The sequence below is a fragment of the Pararge aegeria genome, chromosome 6 (genome assembly GCF_905163445.1).
Source record: "Pararge aegeria chromosome 6, ilParAegt1.1, whole genome shotgun sequence".
Lineage (NCBI taxonomy): Eukaryota > Metazoa > Arthropoda > Insecta > Lepidoptera > Nymphalidae > Pararge > Pararge aegeria.
In genome coordinates this window covers 10812694-10827930 of record NC_053185.1, presented here as the reverse complement: position 1 = coordinate 10827930, position 15237 = coordinate 10812694, and the positions used below count along the sequence as shown (strand labels likewise).

General features: G+C 35.8%; 1 protein-coding gene across 1 annotated transcript; it reads left to right on the top strand.

The window, feature by feature from the left end:
- Positions 1-2578: 2578 nt before the first annotated feature.
- Positions 2579-15110, top strand: LOC120624409 (allantoinase-like). The gene is made up of 11 exons (XM_039890936.1): positions 2579-2676; positions 2757-2947; positions 5424-5575; positions 7609-7723; positions 8769-8915; positions 8993-9050; positions 10415-10508; positions 10924-11137; positions 11358-11487; positions 13316-13521; positions 14648-15110. The coding sequence occupies exons 1-11, from the start codon at positions 2640-2642 to the stop codon at positions 14774-14776; spliced, it is 1473 nt and encodes a 490-aa protein (XP_039746870.1). The 5' UTR covers positions 2579-2639; the 3' UTR covers positions 14777-15110.
- The last annotated feature ends 127 nt before the right edge of the window (positions 15111-15237 follow it).

Genomic DNA, 15237 nt, shown 5'->3' with positions numbered 1-15237 from the left:
ACTTCCGGATCTGAAAATGAAAATCATTTTTCCCGCACGATTTTGGGACGCATCCTACATCCTTTTACATTTTATAAAAATGTTACAAGACTTTTATCGTCACGGCATTTACTTGTTGCGATCTTGCTTTAATTTCTTTGTTGCAAGTCCTGCCTACAACTTCCACTTCCGGATTTGAAAATGAACTTCATTTTTCCCGTACGATTTTGGGACGCATCCTACATCCTTTTATCTGTTATAGGAGAATAATAGTCGTGATCGTCATGATTTTATCAAAAAAAATTAGTCAAAAAGTATTTACAATAATTTTGATAAATTATTTAGATACCTATCTTTGAATTTTTGGGAATGTCCCGAATAGTTTCTACAATAAACATTAAGCATAATTTCCTATTACCCGCGAAAAGCAAAACAAAAACTAGACGATGTAATTTATAATTTCTTCAATCTTTATACGTAACTACTCCACAGTCCACACCAAACAGATCTTCCAAAGTATACCTACTCTCTACACACGTTTTGCTCCGACGCCGAAGCATCCTCTTCATCAACTTCATCATCGTTCACATATATCCTGGAATTCCGCAAAGTAACGCCTGTTTCTATCCAATATCCAGTTTATTTTTTATAGATTTTACTAAATTAATTAAATTCAAAATTTATGCATCCGGTTTGTGTTTGGACTGCGTAAATTTGATCACATATCGGAGTACCGAGCTAGACTAAAATGGTTGCCTATCCGTTTACGCCGTGAAGTTCATCTACTTTCCTTCTTTTATTCTATTCTTAATAGCCATTTATCTCCCTCTTATTTAAGGGATCGTTTTCGCTTTATTTCTGACTCATCTTCTCATTCCAACCTTCGATCCCGCCTTGGTAACCGTCTGGTACTCCCTTTTATTAAAACGAAGTTCTTCTGTAATTCTTTCACCTTTAAAGCAGTTATGCTCTGGAACAATCTGCCTGCTGAAATCCGTGGAAGTAGTTCCCTTCCGATATTTAAGAGTCGTCTGAAGGACTACTACCTCTCTTTGAGTGATGAAATTTGAAGTAGATTCTTTTTTTTTTTTTTTTTTACTGTGTGTTAAAATCTACTTATATATATTATGTTTGTTATATATTTATATATATTATGTATATTTTCTATTTATATATTATGTAGGTATATTTTATATATTACGTATATTTATTTAAATTATATATGTATTTGTATCTTTACATTTTGGTATTTATGTATATCTATCAACACTCTTGGCACTATCCCGTTCTCTTGCTGTAAGTCCTATCTACAAAGGTTGCCTGTAAGAGATTGCTTGCAGCAATAAGGCCGCCTTTGCATGTCTACATTGTGTACTGTATACTCCTTACTGTTTCTTTTCCTGTATGTTATACGTGCAATAAAGTGTTTCTTCTTCTTCTTCTTAAATTATATGACAAACCTGATTAACAAAATAAGTCTGCTATGAGATACAAGTCGTACGGTGGGTATAAGTATTACTGAGTATGTATGATTGAGTACGTGATTACTGTTCCTTACTTTTTCGACTACAAGGGGATTTAAGTTACACTACCCTACTCAACCGAAAGGTGGCGGTCATTTCACCAACGTGCACATTGCCAAAGAGAGTCGACGTCAGGCAGGCGGCCGTTTGTGAAATATCTAGCCAAAACTCTTACAACATGGCTTCAAGTACAACTGGAATTCACGACATCGTTAGAGCGTTCTCGTCGACGCGAAGGTGGTCAAAGAAACGAGTGATGGAATGAAATCTTGGTGCATCAGGAGTGTAGGAAAGGATGTTCTTGGAGAGACTAAATGTAAGAGATAGATGGATAAATACGAAAGAAGAGATGAATGGATTGTGTGATATCCGTGTAAAAGTGGCTATGCGTGTAAAAGTGGATAATGAGTTTACGTCTGATAGGAGTGATGATGTGACGAAATGAGTGTTTTGGAAGTAGCCACGTTGTGCCGAACCCACTTAGCGTGGAATAAGGACAAGAAGAAAAAGATTTAACTTCCTCAAGAAACTTAATTGTTGGAACTAGTAGAGTAGCTATTCCTATAATTATTTCGTGGAGGTAGGTATTACTTGCAAATATATACTCTGAGAGCTTGAACAAAGCACGTAGCTTAGGTATACTTATTCAACTTTAATAAGCGTGGTGATAAATAAGATGTATTTTAATCACACCACCTGCATTGCACCTAACTATATGTATGTCATTTACACCTTCGGAAGAGATGGCTATGTATCATGTATGATTTATACAATTTGTTATATATTATATAACAAATACAATTTGTTATATATTATATAACAAATTGTACCCTTTATCCAACTTATTCCATGTGCAGTGGTATCAAATAAAAGTGTAGGTATGTATTGATATGTTATATTTTTGTGTAAATAAGGTGTGATTTTTCTTACCTACGAGTACATGATTTACAGAAAATTTAAATATAACACAACTTCCAAATTTATCTCTTAATAGTTAACTCTCGCAACTATCAGTAACTACCTATGTTCTTATTTAAATGCATTTTAAATAGGCGGAAACATCATTCTGTTAAGAGCCTTCAGTGGGGCAAAGAACGCGGTTAGGTATAAACGTCGACGTAAAAATCAACGACAAACATGTCGTTGTATTATTTATTTATATTTATACTTTTAGGTAAAGGAATATTATTTTGCAATTTTATAAAATTTAAACATAAGACGGTATTAACTATATTATTAATGCTATTTATACAGTGTCAGAAATTTCGTGCAGAGGGTTTCAAATAGAAAACAGAGAAAGACAGTTATTCCTTAGTCGGAATGTGGTGACAGAATCAGGAGAGTTCGACGGTGGTGTATTAGTGGACATAAACGGAAAAATTGAGGGAGTTTTAACACGAGAATCTATTATTGAACTTCTATCAAACGACGAAGCATCTCTTGAGGTAATTATAGACAATAATTGCTTTTTTTTTATTATTATTTAGATAGACATAATTGAGTATGTAGATACCTGAAACTATTTTAACTATATTATGTATTTTCATATGAAATAAATGTTGCCGAAATTTAAGCTTCGTATGAATATATTAAATCTTATAGTAATATCTGACCCGTTCACTGCGGCTCACAATCGGCTTTATGAGGTACATTGTGTGCGCACTTTTAGAGCAGCATCTCTTTCCGCAGGTTTTCAATTCTTGAAATACTAAAAAGAAAAAAATTGGATTAGGATACTTTGATTTTTGCTTTTTGTTTAATGTGTCGTTTTTGACGTGACAAGGTCTTATAATTCGATGGAGCCGGCTGCACGCACGAAAAAACGTGACGTATGCGGCGTTACCTCGCTCTGAGGCGTTCCATTAAAAATGTCAACCATTCCATCAGTATTTTCTTACGACGTTGTCACGTTCAACTATCGTCAGTAAGCCGACTTTACAGATAACCATTTTTTTTTTTTTTAATTTTATTAACGATAGGCCACCGCTTGTCGACAATCATGCCTGTTAGAAAGCAATGATAAAATTTGTCTAAATGGTTGGAGCACGCTTGCCTAGAAAATGCCGGGAGGGAATAATAAAATATCAGGCTTTTTTGATCATACACATGCTAAAAATAATGCGTGCAGTGCGGCGGTTAGCTTTGGTGGATAATCGCCATCAAACTGTTGCCGCAATTTGCTTTTTTAGCATATTAAATATCTTTAGCGCATATATTTACTGTGGTTTACAAGTCATAGTATGAAGCAATAGTGCTTTGTCGATAAACAATCGTAAGGGTGCATGGTCGTTGTTTATATTGTTTGTGTACTGAAAGCTGTAAAAGACGAGGCTATTAGTGTAAATAGAAGCTAAAAATAATGAAACATTTTTTTTTTTTTTTGCCACGAATGTAATCAATTTTTTTGGGCCACATAGACTGAGTAGGCAAACATATTTTTATTTATTTAACCATTGATAAATGAGAATGAATTATTTATTGTTTGTTACATCGCTTTATATACAATTATACTCTTTATTACGTTACCGTTCCTAATCGACACGATATTTTCACTTGCTAATTTCTCGCTATCTGTCAGGCGAGGCCGAGTTTGAATAAAATGATTCATTAACATATCGATTATTTAAAAAAATGTTCAGTATGCTTTCCCAAAGATAGCTTTATGTACCATCTAGGTGTCCGATGGAATGATATATCTACTGAAGTCTGATAGAAACTTTTTTTACTGCTCGCGCTCCGTGCGCCGCACGAGAAGAAATGTTTTTTCTACAGTAAACGTGTTAGGTCGCCTAGATGGCTACTTTTATTATGAACCCACACTTTCAATACAGGTTTGCGCTTGACCGCAACCTCACCTGTGATGACCACACATTCACATTTGCAGAAGGCTGTTGCGAATATGTCGTCACAAGTAATAAAGGCCAATTTCTTTATTTATCCTTAAATTTGGTGGCCAGAGGCCGCTATAAGGCAAATTTGCATCTTTACATTTTAAAAACTGGTTTCATGACTGAGCTGTATAATATTTATATTTGCTCCTACATCATCAAATTATATAACTTAACTACCGTTAATACTTTAAATGAGTAGAAGACTATTTTATCAATCAATTAGTATCATTGTAGTTGGCCGTGAACAAGTTGTTGGTCTCGTCCCAGAATGAGAAGGGTTTAAGCCGTAGTCCACCACGCTGGCCAAATGCGGATTGATTGCCTTCACCCACCTTTGGAACATTGTGGAGAACTCTCAAGCGTGCAGGTTTCCTTACAATGTTTTCCTTCACCGTTAAAGCGAGAGATATGTAGCTGCTTAAAACTCAGATAACTTAGAAGTACGTGCCATGATCTAGCTCAACGAAAGTGAGGCCGAAGTCAAACCAAAGGACTTATGATAAAAATCAGTAGAAACTTTAAAAACAATGATGTTAAATCGAAAACCCGTTAAAATCATATTTGCTCCCCAAAACTTCGGTTGCGGTTTCAGTCATGTCAATAATCTATAACCTTACATAAGAATGGTGCTATCAAATGGAAAAAAGATTTCCGAATCCGAAATCCGATCAGGGTTCACAATGTCAAATATTTATCAGATGTAATGTAGAGTCGAGCTGTTTATGTTACACGCTCAATCTCCTCAAGGCATATACCTACCTACACTACTACCTATTAATATACCTACTCTACACCTTCGTCAAAATATGTAGTTTGACCTAACTACAAACATGCAGAGTTAGAAGCTTGGCACTACACGAGATCTGATAACTATTTGATATCGCGAACCCATATCGGATTTAAGATTTAGAAATCTTTTTTGCATTTGACAGTGGTAGTTAAGTTATTGTCACGTCTTGGAAACATTTTACACTTATATGTTTTTGTAAGATTGTTATAGTCTAAAGTAGCTTTTTTGATTTTCTTTTAGGTCATAGATGGCGGTAACTGGGCATTGATGGCAGGAGGGGTTGACTCGCACGTGCATGTTAACGAACCAGGTAGAACTACGTGGGAAGGCTATGTAACCGCCACCAGGGCTGCTGCTGCGGGAGGTTTCACCACAATCGTTGACATGCCTTTGTAAGTACAAGCCGTTTTACCATTTCCAGATCGACGGCTTTTGGGTCAGATATAATGGGAAAATAAAGCAATTTATGGGCTCCATTGTATTAGGGTTTTAGCAGCTGTTTCAAAGATTTACAAACACTGCGGATTGAATACCTGAATAACTTTATCGAACTATGGATTCAGGCATATATCGGTAGGACTTAAGATACAATACAAGTTAGATGGACCGTAATACTAAGCTACCAAAGTGTTCGCTCATTATATAGGTAGAGTAGGTACGCTATGATTCAAAGTTAGATTTTGATAAATTAAGCGGCATATAAAAAACTTAACTCTAAGATTCTAAGTACTTCACCGTTTTCAATGATGATTATGTTGCTAACCATATAGGTAGGTACTAATAATGTACCGTTCCTTGAGTGATAAATAGTAGAAAATCTCTGATACCCAAAGATTAGATAAATCGGTTTATCTCAACCTAGTGATTTACTTTGTCTCTTTTTTCCGAAGTCTAAGCATTGATAGGTACTTTTTGGGTGATAAAATCATGAATTGCATAATAAGTATTCTCGTAAAGCGGATCGTGACAGGCTCGTTAGAAGGTCAATTTCAGTACTATAGTGACGCTAGTGTCTCATTTGTTTTTATGTTGTTTGGACAAAAAGATGCAATGAATCATTTACGTTATTGTTATGATAAGAGCGTGGCATAACCGGATTCTATTTAGCTACGTTGCAATTAGCAGTTTTTTTTTGGAAATTATTGATGATTTTTAGGAGTTTAGTTAGTTTAGTTACAGTTCAGTATAAATTTAAATATTTTAAAGGGAACTTTAAGGAATTATTGATATAATATTTGTAATTAAAAAAATTTAAAAACCAAAATACCCAGTAATGTTGAACCTAGTTTTTATCTTTTATATTTTTATTTACCTGATAGGCAGCTGTAATCGATATTTCCGTGGCTTAACTTGGAACAGGGTTCCAGCTGCTGGCTTTTGCCTTACATACATAGGGTAGCACACAGTGGCGTGAACAGGGTTTTCGACCAGGGTATGCATAAAGCAGGTAGATGGCATAAAATGGAAAGATTCCACTACGAGTTATATAAAATAATTTGGGTATGCAGTGCATGTATGAAGTGCACGCAACTGGTAGCACAATGCTGAGCTGGAATCTTTTACTGGGTTGTGCTATACATGACAATCGTTATCCTGGCGCTTCTGTTATTTATGTGGAAGCGCCCGGGTGGCACTTAAGGTGATGCAAATTGTAATGTGTGGCGTAAATTATTAGTAAAGATATTTTTCCTTATTTTCATTTAGTCAGAAATATGGTCAACAATATGGTATTTTTTTGCTGTGTTTAACTACAGAGATTAATTATCTTTAGTTTACATCTTTCAACATGATTCAGCACTCAACACCTTAATGGATTTCAATGAAATATATTTCAATAATTTAACACTTATATAATTTGTAGAAAGTAATTACTAATAGGTACGGTACATAAATTTTAGTGTAGTTTAGTAGCTTTATGAAATTAAATAAATACATTAGCTAATAGTTAAATTGAAATTATTAGCCATTTCTATTGCCATTTAGTTAAGTACAGCTTAGTCAAATTAAAAAAAGTAAATTCAATAACACAAGTGTTAAGGGTGAGAAAATCTTAGGTTTGAGACTTTGTGTATCTAATACTTTGTTACCCTTTACATTTTTGTAAATTTGAAATAATAGTTTTCAAGACAATATTTTAATGAGACAGGCTATCCAATAAAGCAGATACCTAGCCTACCTAGCAGTTTTATTAACCCATAGTTAATATTATAAATGCGAAAGTGCGTTTATTTATTTACTCGTTTGCCAACCAAAAATTTGTTGAAAATAACACATTTGGTTATCCTGAGTTAAATAGTCAACTCTATGTCAAACTTTTAAATCCTCGGGTGAAAACGGTACTCTAGGGTTTGTCCAGGAAACAGAGTATTAGTACAAATCATTAGTGTTAGTATAAAGAAAGCTGGTGTAAAAATATTATTTTTAGGAATTCTGTTCCCCCGACAACAACTATGGAAAATTTCAAGATTAAAACTTCTGCTGCAAGAGAAGAAGCTTATGTAGATGTTGCATTCTGGGGAGGCATCGTTCCGGGTAATGAGGTATGTATTCAATTCAATATAAAGTTTGGTAACCATAGGGAGCCAAGGGAATTGCTTAGTCTAGTTATAGCCTAATATACTTTATAGAATCATTGTTTTTATAAGAATAAAGCAAAATTATGGAATATGGAATTACTGATTTATGGAATATCTTATATCTTTAAACGAGCAATTCTTGTATATATATATATATATATATAATTGGAATCTGGGCTCCAACGATTTTCATGAAATTTAATATACATTAAATTAGCATACGATAAATCGATCTAGCTAGGATTCATTAACATACGACTATTCTTTTAAGTCGACTCATTCGCAGAATCGCGCGGTTACATTAAGTTCTTTTTATCTTCATCATCATCTTAATCTTCAACATCTTAACCCGTTGGGAGTTGCTTAGTCCAGCAGTGGGCTGCTGTAGGCTTGATTACTTGCTATGTTGCAAGAATCTATCCTATCTTTAGCCTACCTAACCCCTTTCGGGGTGACTGATTCCGATCAAAGCACGCACGACGTACCTTAAACTTTTCGGAGCTATGTGCGTTTTTGTATTTATATAAAAAATATCACTTGCTTTAACGGTGAAGGAAAACATCGTGAGGAAACGTGCATGCCTGAGTTCCCCACAACGTTCTCAAAGGTGTGTGAAGTCTACCAATCTGCAATTGGCCAGCATGTTGAACTGTCTGACCTAAACCCCACTCATACTGGGTGCATTATAGTGGACCTGGGTTGATAATAAATACTGTCTATCTATATGTTTACTCTCTAAAGTTTAAACTAAAAGCATATAGGAAAAAATTGCAATTAGCTTGTAGCTGTCCACTTATCCACAAGACAAAGCGTTCGCGATCTACCCGTTACTCGTATTTTAGTATAGTGATAGAAGAGATAATGAGTAGTATATCTACTCATTATCTCTTCTAAAACATATAGTCTCGTGTCGCGCATGCTAGCCCTACATAGAACCACGCAGTTCCTACAACATTTAATACAGAACACAGCAGCAATTGTTCCAAAAACTTATTTTTTTGTTTTTTAGGTGGAGTTAAAAAACTTGATTAATGCCGGAGTTGTTGGTTTCAAAGGATTTTTAATAGACAGCGGTGTGTCCGAATTTCCCAACGTCGACACTAACGACTTAGATAAGATCTTCACTACATTAAACGGAACAAACACTGTATTGGCTGTAAGAAGTTTGACCTTACTTTTTTTTATTCAGTTCTATAGACCCGTGTTAATTATGTTGTTGTTTAAATTATCCAGTTCCATGCCGAATATCCAATTAGTAATGGAAGCCAATGCGAAGGATGCGACTCTACTGGTCAGTACAACTCTTTGTTAAACTAATTACTTACTTACTTAACAGTCTAGTTTTATTTTTGTATTTTTCGCAGCAAATCTTATCGGAATTGTTATGCAAATGTTCATCCTACCAACGTCCACAGTGATTTTTTTCATGGCTATTTAAATAAAATTACTTTGTTTCATGTAGTGAAGGTTGCACTTTTAATGAATCCTAGCTGTAGGTACTAATAAGTAATAATACGTATCTGGAAAACATGAGGAAAACTGACGCTTCACTGTTACCACATTCAGTCTACTTAATATAAGCCAGTGCAGCGCCGCTCTTACATGTAAAAAAAATTGTCAGGGCGCGCCGCGCGCCCGTGCCTTTACCTTGCTAAATAAAAAAACAGGTACTTGTTATTTAGGCGCAAAAAATAAAACGACTTCATTATGAAACTAATAAAACCATAAAAAACAATAAAATTTTAACAAAGAATTAAGAAAAGTAATCTCCAACAATGGCATGAAAGAGCTTGGTGATCACAATTTTTAAAGTCTGGGACAAGCCGTGATTCCGCTGCACAAAATTGTCTTCATTTTTGTAGGAGCGCCTCGCGGTGCACCTTTGTACTTTTTAAGAAGCCCCAGGGCGCCGCGGTGCAGTAGGTACCGTAAAAAGTAAACTAAAGTAAACTAAGTATCCAATGACAAAAAGCTGAAATAATTGTTTACTGTTATTATTTAAGAAGATTATTCTCATTGTTTTACATCCACCCATTTTCCCAAAAGCCTTACCCGCTTTAGCCACCCCACGGGCAGAACGAGTTATTAATGTTTTGGATTGTAGATTTTTTTTGTTTTTGATGAAGATATTTTTATAATCTACGCTAAGTATTGAGCTTTTAAGGCAAAACTCGTTGGGGGAACTACTACCGCCAGGCTTTTTTCTGTTTCCAAGCAGCATTTTGCAATGATATGTTCCGGTCTGGTTGTTACTACAGGCACATGAGGCCGGAGGCTAATTACAACTTGACGGCCGATTGGCGCAGTGGGCAGCGGCCCTGCTTTCTGGGTCTAAGGCCGTGGGTGCGATTCCCACAACTGGAAAATGTTTTTGTGATGAACATAGATGTTTTTCAGTGTCTGGGTGTTTATATGTTTATTATAAGTATTTATGTATATTATTCATAAAATTATCTTATCAGTTATCTTAGTACCTACCCATAACACAAGCTGCGCTTACTTTGGGCACTAGATGGCGATGTGTGAATTCGTATGGTCGTGGTCGTAGTAACTTGCCCTCCGGTGTCAAAAAATACTGTGGCGCAGAGATAAAGAGATTTCCTCGCGAGCTACCTATTTAAGTATTAGACGTCTGAATTTGAGTATCTTTTACAGATCCCTTTCTGTACAACACCTACCTGGCATCGCGGCCTCCGGAAATGGAGCTTGAAGCTGTGTCATTATTAGCGAAATACATAGCAAAATATGAGTAAGTAGGAACTTAATCAGTATTCGAGACCTTAATCGCGAAGAATTTCTGTTTTTTTTCTATTTTTACAATAGTTTAATTCACTCCTTAGCTATTTTTACTTCTAGTTTAAGAAGAGAGAAACGAGAAATTACCCCTCGCTAAGTCCTATCAAAAAAAAAATGTAGTATTTACTGAATTAGTCCAGCTTATGTTTTATATTAATTGTTTCAAAAATGTATGAATTTTGGATGAACATATTGAGTTATTCCTCTAGAACCTAGAAATTACCTATTTATTCTAAGGTCAGGACGATATCAGAAATACGTACGGTTTGTTATCATTGGCTACTGAAAATAAGTAGGTAACTATGCAAATATATTTGCAAATCATTAAATTGTTACAAGTATGATTCTTAAGACTTAATAATTTACAGCGTTCACGTGCACGTAGTCCACGTGTCGGCGGCAGATGTCATACCGTTACTAGAACAAGCCAGAGAGCAAAGGATTCAGTCTGGGTCCACTCGCTGGCGTGGTGGAGTCACTGCAGAGACTTGCGGCCACTATCTTACTTTGAGCTCGGAACAGATTCCGCCCGGTCACTCGGAGTTTAAATGCTCACCACCAATTAGAAGTATCACTAACAAGGTAAAGCAATAATAAAAATAAAAATAAATGCTTTAAACCTAAAAATATGCTTTAAACCTAATAAAATAAAGGACAAACGAAGGACGCCAAAGAAGCACAATATTATAATGCTGTTTTTTTTTTAATATCAACCAAATAATAAAGCTAGCCATCTGTAAACACCTACTTGTTCTATAGACATATTGGATTATGACTTAAATATTCGAATCTTTCTATCCAGTTAAAGCTATGGGAGTACATCAGAGATCGAAGGCTTGATTTAGTAGCGTCGGACCATTCACCTACCGTTGCTGACAAGAAAACGTCCAACTTTATGTCTGCCTGGGGTGGAATATCTTCTGTTCAGTTTGGTAAATATCGATAATATTTATTCCAAAAGATGATTGCAAAAGAAGGTTACAAATAAAGCTTCTTTTGTAATAATTTTGATTTGTCGTATGCGCTCATTCGGCAGTAGGCTCGATATTTCAAGATAGAATAGGCTATTAGTTCATCATTTATGTAAGAAGCGGTAATAGTCAAGTGGTTTCGAGCTCCTTTTCGGAGGACCGAGTTCGATCCCCGGAACGCATCTCTTATTTTCGGAGCTATGTGCGTTTTGAATTTAAAAGCGATTAAAATGTAACTCACTTTAACGGTAAAGGAAAACATCGTGAGGAATGCCTGAGCGTTCTCCATTACGTTCTCATCGGCGTGTGAAGTCTACTTATCCGCACTTGGCCAACCTGGTGGATCACGGTCTAAACCCTTATCATTCTGACCAGCGGCCCTTGCTTTGTAGTGGGCAGGTAATGGGTTGATGAAGATGAAGTAATTCCTTCTGAGAGAAAGACGATCAACTCTCTATCTGCTTGGGATGGTATATCATCAGCTTAGTTTGGTAAATATTTCAAAGTCGAATAGACTGACGTACATTTTATTTATTTACTAGCGGACCCGCGCGACTTCGTCCGCGAATGAGTCGACTTTAAAAAAATAGTCGTATGTTGTCGCGGACTGTTTTATAGAACTTTAAACAAACAACCATTTCGATAACTCCGATATACTTACTACATACGTCCGCCGTTTGGCGTAACGATCACGCATCGAACGCATCAGAGTCTCTCAAAAAGGATATTTTTTGCAGTTTTTGCAACATTTCTCATTAATGATAGTAGCCATTGGTCGTAGCGTGATGTTATATAGCCATTATTGTTACTACCAACCCAAAAAAAAAATTAAAATCGAATCAGTTCAACCAAACAAAGTTTAAAAGCTTAATAATATTTCAATTATGCCTATCCGAAAAACCACGTCAATCTATAACTCCGTTGCACGGATTTTGAAAGACAAATGCGGAAAAAATAGCGATGCTATCCTGTAGAAGCTTTTTGCTTTTGCGGGATAAAAAGAAGCGTATGAGCTATTCCAGACTTTATTGTAGGTATCTCTGGCAAATTTTAGCCAAATCGGTTCATTCGTTGTGGCGTTAATGCGTAACAAACATCCATCCATCCATCTATCCGTACAAACATTCATCCATACATATATTCTCACAAACATTTATAACATTTATAATATTAGTAGGATGGTACGCATCTATTCGATCGTTGTCCCATATGCCCTCCAACTTGCAGTTATCTGTGAAGAATTATGTCCTTGATCTCCGACAATTTTCATCAAATCTTCATTAAAATTAGACAATGCATGCTTGGACACACTGTCAAATAAAAAAAGAATTATTAAAATCGATATTATTAATTCTTTTTCGGAGATATGAAGTAAAATTGATAAAAAATTTCAACCCATTTCCCGAAGGAAACTTATTGTTTATCGGGATAAAAAGAAGCCTATATGTTGACCCGATAGCATATGATATCAGCTACCACCATACCAAATTGTATTTAAATCCGTGCAGTAGTTTTCACGTGATGCCCGGACAGGCAGACAGACAGACAGACAAAAATTCAATAAAAATCAGTTTTGGACTTAAATTTTTTTACATGTTTGTTATAAAATGGGGCGAACAGTATAGTGAGCTCTTTTCGAGGCGTGGATTAAATAAATTAAATAAGGATTAGGATGCAAATGGTCAAATTCGGACCACCATAATCGTACACCAATCCAGAAACCGACTGAGGTAGACGTTGACGACGACGACGATCTATGCAAAATATTGAGGTGAATTACTGTTTCCAGGTCTATCATTATTTTGGACAGAAGCTAAAGCTCGTGGATTTAGCTTGAGCGCGCTTAGCCACTACCTCTCCTCGGGACCGGCTCATCTTGTTGGCTTAGGAAACCAAAAAGGAGCATTGAAAGCGGGTTACGATGCTGACCTTGTGTTCTTTGACCCTGACGCTTCGTTTGTGGTTACACCTGACATAATTGTGTACAAAAATAAGGTAAGTAGGTAACTTAACCTTATTTTCATGTTATAAGTAAGTAGGTATATTCGTCAGACTCGTAGACTTACTTCATCACTATAGAATTTCTGATATCTCGATTGAGATAAAAAATACTCGTCTCCAGAAAGCAAGCAAGTACAGTCTAGTCTATTAATGATAAAAATGAAGGGAATTTATAATTTCTGATTTTTCTCCAGTAGATACGGCCGAATCCGGCCACCAGACTATCGTGATTGGTGGCAGGATTCGGCCGTAGCTACTAGGTTACTACCCTACCGACAAAGACGTGCCACGAAGCGATTTATAGGTACCGGTACGAACCGATTAGGGACATGGGTTAAATATAATAGGCTAACCCGCTATCATATTAGACAGCATCATCACTTATCACCAGATGAGATTGTAGTCAAAGACGGACTAATAGTGGAATAAAAAAAACTCAAGGACGTCGAAGAAGAAGGAGCTATATCGTATTTAATCAAATTAAATTAAAGAATTTGCTTTATAGACACATTTTATCATTTTAAGTCTATTATTTCTGATTGTTTCGTACGTGCCGTTGTTTGTAGTTTTAATATTAACTACATAAAATCAGTTGTAAATATTCTCATTGAGTGAAATTGTAATTTCTTTTGAGAAAAATAAACGTCTTTAACTAAAATGGCCCACGACAGGGCACGGGTCTCCTCTCAGAAAGAGAAGGGTTTAGGCCTTAGTACACCACGTTGGTCCATTGCGGACTGATATACTTTACACGCATGCATGCAGGGTTTCTCACGATATTCGTTAAGGAAGTCATACAATTAAAAAAATACTGAATCCAAATGCAGTGAAAACGCCCTACGCAGGTCTCTCTTCACACCCGCGGAATGTTGGTAGCTCACTAACAATTCCCATTTTCTTCATTTTATGGTAAACGTTTAAAACATTAGAGGTAAAATAATAACTGCCAAATGCTAAATTATTTAAATGACTAAGCGCCTGTTCGAGAAACATTACTAGAGTGGTGTGGATTTTGATGCTTCAGTAAGCAAGCCCCCTAAACACTAGGTCATTGTACGAGCAAGTAAAGTACCAAGGTACTAATTTAAAAATAACCTATAATGTACATTTTCTCTTTCAGATAAGTCCATACATGTACCGTGTGTTAAACGGTAAGGTGATGCAAACATTTTTAAGAGGTCAACTTATATACTCAGATGGAGAAGTATTAGAGACCCCAAAGGGACAACTTCTAGTCAATGCCTTCTAGCATGTTCACGCAGCACGACCCGTTGCTGCAATTAATAAATTATTGTAACAAAAAATATTTGTTTTCTTAATCAATCGTCTGTGACATACCACATTAATTTTATGCACAAGCACCACTGAGCTGGGCTGCGGCACCTTAATGTCGTTTTTATGGGATGGACAAAAGGGAAAAGCTAAACTTCTGACCAGGGACAAATATTTTGAAATATATTGTTAGCTTAAGGTTCGGTTCATAAACATATCACTGGCAGACACTAAAGTTTTATTAATTATTTGTAAAACAAATTAAACCTTTCAACTTTTAAAGGATTTTCAATCCATGATAGTACCTCTATATAAGAGATGGATTAGGTCTAAGGTTGGGGATAATTTAGTTTTAGTGCTTGTACCTATACTCATTGTTTAAATTAAAGTTTAATTAAATATATGACGATTGTGTTGTGTGGTGAATGCTAACAATAT

Coding starts and splice junctions, on each gene's coding strand:
- LOC120624409 (XM_039890936.1), top strand. CDS start 2,640: ATGTCGTTGTATTATTTATTTATATTTATACTTTTAG. Junction 8,916..8,992: donor GAACAAACACTGTATTGGCT/GTAAGAAGTTTG, acceptor TAAATTATCCAG/TTCCATGCCGAATATCCAAT. Junction 9,051..10,414: donor CGAAGGATGCGACTCTACTG/GTCAGTACAACT, acceptor TATCTTTTACAG/ATCCCTTTCTGTACAACACC.